Raw genomic sequence first — 4794 nt, 5'->3', positions numbered from 1 at the left:
GGAAGTAATCAGTAATTAGTTACTGATTACTTTTTTCAAGTAACTTGACCAACACTGTTTATGACCTTTACTTAGTTCAACCTTGGAGACTGACTCACGTATCAGTTCTGGAGACTTATTTTAGCTAAACCGTTTAGGTCTTATCCACTCCATTCAGGTAACAGTTAGTCATAATATAGCCAAGTCATGTAACTAACCCTCTAGTTTCTGTTTAGTTGTATATCAGCTAATGTATCCTTTGCCCCAGCTAGTTCTCTAACTTTGCTGAAAATGGAGACTAGTAATGTAATACTTGTGACCTTTGCTCTAACAGCCTTTGTGCTTGTTATTCCTACAAGGAATTTCATTTACGTTGCGTTGTGTTCCCATATTGGTGTTGTTCCTGTTACTATGGCCCTTACTTCTTTACTTTTAGAGAACTTTTTAAAATAAGCTACCGTAATCTGACCTACTGCCGTAGGGAATATCTATAGGCTTGGTATTACTATTTTATACAATCTGACACTTTTAAAGAGAAGGGCTGCCTTTCTCTTTACATCCTGTTTAAGCCTTAAGAGCTCAGTCAGATCTTTGACTAGAAGAATACTGGTTGTCCATTTTAATTTGAAAAGCTGTGTGTTTACATTTTGTTCTGTAAGAAATATGTTTCTTCAATCCCAGTCATTATAATTCACACTCTTAAAGCCTTCACATGCACTTTCAGACACACTGAGGGGCTCCTCTTTTCATTTTTCAGGACTATAGTGCCTCTTCTCTTTGACATTTTCCCTGCACATGTCTGCTTAGTGAATGACAGTCTCTCAAATATCGGCTTAATCCAATAGCTTTCAGGTCATGAAAGATTCAGCTCTGGCTTTACGTGCTAAGAAAAGCAATGAATATGTGCCCCCAGAGAAAGGTGCGAGGGTGTTTTTCATTTTACACACTAAAACGCTGTATTTACCCACTCCGAGATTCATCACAAATATAATGTCGAGTTTGAGCAGAACAGGCAATGCTTCCAGCGTGTGAAAATTGTATAATCATGACACAGTACATGTCTTGCTCCCGGCAAATCAAAAATTATGATACGATGAGGTTATGTTGTAATTTGTATGCGCTTAAGATCATAATCCCTCAAGATTTCAGTGCTGGTGGATGTGCTGCACCTGACATTACTGTGGTAATAGTGAGTGTGATTTAATACTATAACAAATGTCCTCTGAGAAAGAGAATTGAACAGAATATGCTGGATAATGTGATCATATTCCACTATGGCTTAAAAGCCTCTTCTCAAAAGCTGTGGATCAGAGGTCGATACTTTCTTTTTCGTCACAGAGGGTAAAAATACAGAAACTTTTACCCTCAAACTGCCTGTTTTCTTTCGTCTGTCCAATTCTATTGTCCCATGATTGGCTTTGGTCTGATTTAATATGCCAGTGTGTTGCATATTTCCCTGAATAACAAGGGAACCCTCATTAAGAGTAAGAGTAAGTATGCCTCTCCTGCCTACAAAATTCCTGTATGGGCAAAAACTGAGGAGCTCTGAAATTCTGAAATATAACATTTAATTATAATTATTGTCCTTTTTTGTGTAGGTGAGAAAAACAAAAAGTTAGCTGTATAGCTGTTTTCCTGTAAAAACCTGCAATTAATCAACAGCTTTCCAACATTCTCACTGCTTTAAATAATCAAGCTCTATATGTGCGCATTTGTTGAGTGCGCTCACAATCACTGAAAAGTGGAACGTAAACAAGTGAAAAATCCATGCTGAGGAGAGGCAAACAGTTGTATTCATGCTGGGAAAATCTTTTGATTTACTTTCCAAGTTAGTAACAACATGTCATGCAGTGGGGATGCAGTCCTGGGAACGAGGCCAGGCCTGGGCGATTAGGTGCAGATGATTTTGAGGATGAGATATGTGTGTATTTGTTAGTTACGGATGGCTATGACTTAGATTTTGTAGATCCCCACAACTGGACTGCTTTTCAGGGTCATATGGTTTCACGTTGCAACTTAAAAGTATGGCATTTTAATCAAGAGGACTCCAGAAACACTCTTCTCAATGGGTTTGATCGTGCATATCACAATAAATACTGAGCCCTTGCCCACACACAATCTGTAGCTACCTTTTTGTTTACTGCGGCATTGTTAGAGGACATACTTCTATCTATTTGATCTGCACAGAGAGATTGCGTTCTATCTAATTTAATGGGTATTTGGTTTTCTTAAAGGAGGGCCTAAAATAAATTGCACCAGAGCCCTTTCTTTAATCTACCATCCAGAACTGGCAAGCTTCCTAAATTGTGTATCTCACATCATTTTCTGTGTCAGATGCGGAAATAACAAGGGCAGGTTTAAAATGGTTTGCCCAAATAAATGCAAGGTCAGCACTGTTGCAAAACTACAACAATCCTGTATCTTATCACCCTTATGCCTAACATCCACTGCTCCCTTCTTTTTTTTTCTGTTTTTTATTCCAGTACCCAGCTGCTCTGATGAACCTTGGTGCCATCCTCCACCTGAATGGGAAGCTTACCGAAGCAGAAGCCAACTACCTGCGGGCTCTCCAGCTCAAACCTGATGATGTCATTACCCAGTCGAACCTGCGGAAGCTGTGGAACATCATGGAGAGGCAGGGACTCAGGACTAAACGCGTGCTCGGGATGCAGAAAGGCGATGTTTGAACTCCTCCCTCACTGATGATGTCATCTCCTTCAGAGATATGAAAGAGCTGGTGGCTCAAATTTCACTAAAGACTATTTCTTTAGCGATTCAGCTCACAGTGCTTGTGAAAGACACTTTGAAGGTTTGAGGGCTGGGATTCAGTGGACATGTGCTGCCTCACAGTATGCCATATTGCCATATGGTAGCTCAAACTACTAAAACAAACTTCTTTTGCATACATTTTTTTATGAAATGCTATGATGTTAAATATACATTGAAGTCAAAAAGCAAATAATTTGAAAGTCCCCCAACAATTCTTTAAGGTCTCAAATATCAGCTAATTGTTAGTTGATATAATCTAAACATCTGGCATGATTTAGAGCACTTGATTTAATAAGAGCATACATTCAGGTGTTAATTCCTACAGAATAGATTTTAAAGCGTGGGCACTGATGGGTAAATTACTCAAGCTGTTTCATTATATCAGCTAGTTTAACTGAAAGATGGACTTCACTACCACACTTGTACATGTCAGATTCTATTTGCAGGTCATAGGGAGAACTACTGTGTGTGTGAAAACTTGTGTAAAGTCTTTTGTTGCTCCCAAAGGAGCAAGTGATGTCACGTCAGTCAGTGCTGATTGAGTGAAAGTTGAAGGGATTCTGGGGGGCAGCAGTTACAAAGAAGCAAGCTTAACAGACCAGAAGCATCTCTATTTAAGTTTCGTTGCTTGTGGCGCGAAATTCAGTTTCGACCAAATTGTTGTCTGTTAAGCTGCATTATGGGCAATGTAAGCACCATTTTTTTGGTTGTTTTGGACAAGGAAGAAGGTCTTCTTTTGCTTAACTGCCCAGTGATAATGTTGTAAGGGTGCAATCCTAAATAGGTGGATTATTTTTTAATTTTTATAATTTTTTTTGTAAAGAAAGGAAACGAAATCCCTGATGGATTGCTCAGGATAGTCTAGCTTTGAATTTGCCTCCTAACACACTCAATTAAACATTAAAAGCATGCAAGTGCATAAACATCTTCTAGAACCGCCTTCAGATAAAGTGCTGTACATTGCTCCGAGCACATAAAGGAATAGGTTTGGACATAATGTGCAGCCAAACACGTCACTGACGATTGTTTGCACGTGGTGCATTTTAAATTCTCGTGACTGTAATGATTGAAAAATTCCTCAGTGGTGCCAAAGCTTGTACTGAGTCTTTACACCTCTCGTGCCAAGCAAGAACTTTTCTTCACTCCTGTGTTCCTCGTGTCAAATAAAGATGTTACATTTCATGTGATCAAATTTAATTTATTAATATGTTATTTTCTTGTGAATATGCCAACACTGTGCCGTTTCATTGTCGTATCTGCCCACCCTTTCTCATTCCTCGCAATAGATAGGCTACAGTAGGCAAAATGACAACTATATTGAAATGGTTTCATATGTGTATTTTTGTTCTCTCTGCTCAGGGACATCAGGTTGTGATTCCTGTCACAGAAATAGTTTGTGACACAGAGAGAGCTTTTAAAGGATTTTAGAGTTTTATGCTTTTTTTTTTTTCCTGATGATTGTGATGTTTGGTTAAATTAAAGGAAATGTGTAGCTTAAACAGTGTTGTGTTTTGTAAAAGTGAACCTTTTTCATAATAAAAAAATGATTTTTTTTTTATTTTAGTGCTCCATAATGTCGTCCAGGATGCAAGTCAAAAGCATAAATTTCAGACAGAAGTCTGTGGTCACAAGGATACATAAACTCACCCTAGAACCAGGGTGGATCGATTATACAGCATTCATTTTTCACAATAAAAAAGGGTGAACAAGATTACATTTATTTTGGAATTTGGAATCCACACAGGGTCAAATGTACATACAAGCTCAAATACATGCAATAAAATCTTTTGATAAGTGGTACGGAAGGTTCTACAATATCTTTTAAAATTATAAGGCCTATTAACTAAATGTTAAAGATCAAGATTGACTACAACTGGTAGTTACTCTTTGCCAGAATAAAAAGCATTTGCTTGATAGCACTCATTGGAATGACCAACACTCAGAACATAAGATAAGATAAGATAGAACTTTATTAATCCCTCGGGTGGGTTCCTCTGGGAAATTCGACTTCCAAAAAGCACAGCAACGACCGAAGTTACAGTTACA

The 4794-nt window shown here is 38.2% G+C and overlaps 1 protein-coding gene across 1 annotated transcript in view; it reads left to right on the top strand.

The window, feature by feature from the left end:
• LOC102212243 (transmembrane O-mannosyltransferase targeting cadherins 2) overlaps positions 1-4285 on the top strand; it is a 64638-nt gene extending 60353 nt beyond the window's left edge. The window contains exon 12 of the mRNA XM_005733460.1: positions 2463-4285. Coding sequence (XP_005733517.1) covers positions 2463-2666 — 204 coding nt within the window. The 3' untranslated portion in view covers positions 2667-4285. The remainder of the gene's footprint in view (positions 1-2462) is intronic.
• The last annotated feature ends 509 nt before the right edge of the window (positions 4286-4794 follow it).

This window comes from Pundamilia nyererei, unplaced genomic scaffold, assembly GCF_000239375.1.
Source record: "Pundamilia nyererei isolate P.nyererei 1_Seehausen unplaced genomic scaffold, PunNye1.0 scaffold00052, whole genome shotgun sequence".
Taxonomy (NCBI): Eukaryota; Metazoa; Chordata; class Actinopteri; order Cichliformes; family Cichlidae; genus Pundamilia; species Pundamilia nyererei.
This window is presented reverse-complemented; position numbering and strand designations above follow the sequence as displayed.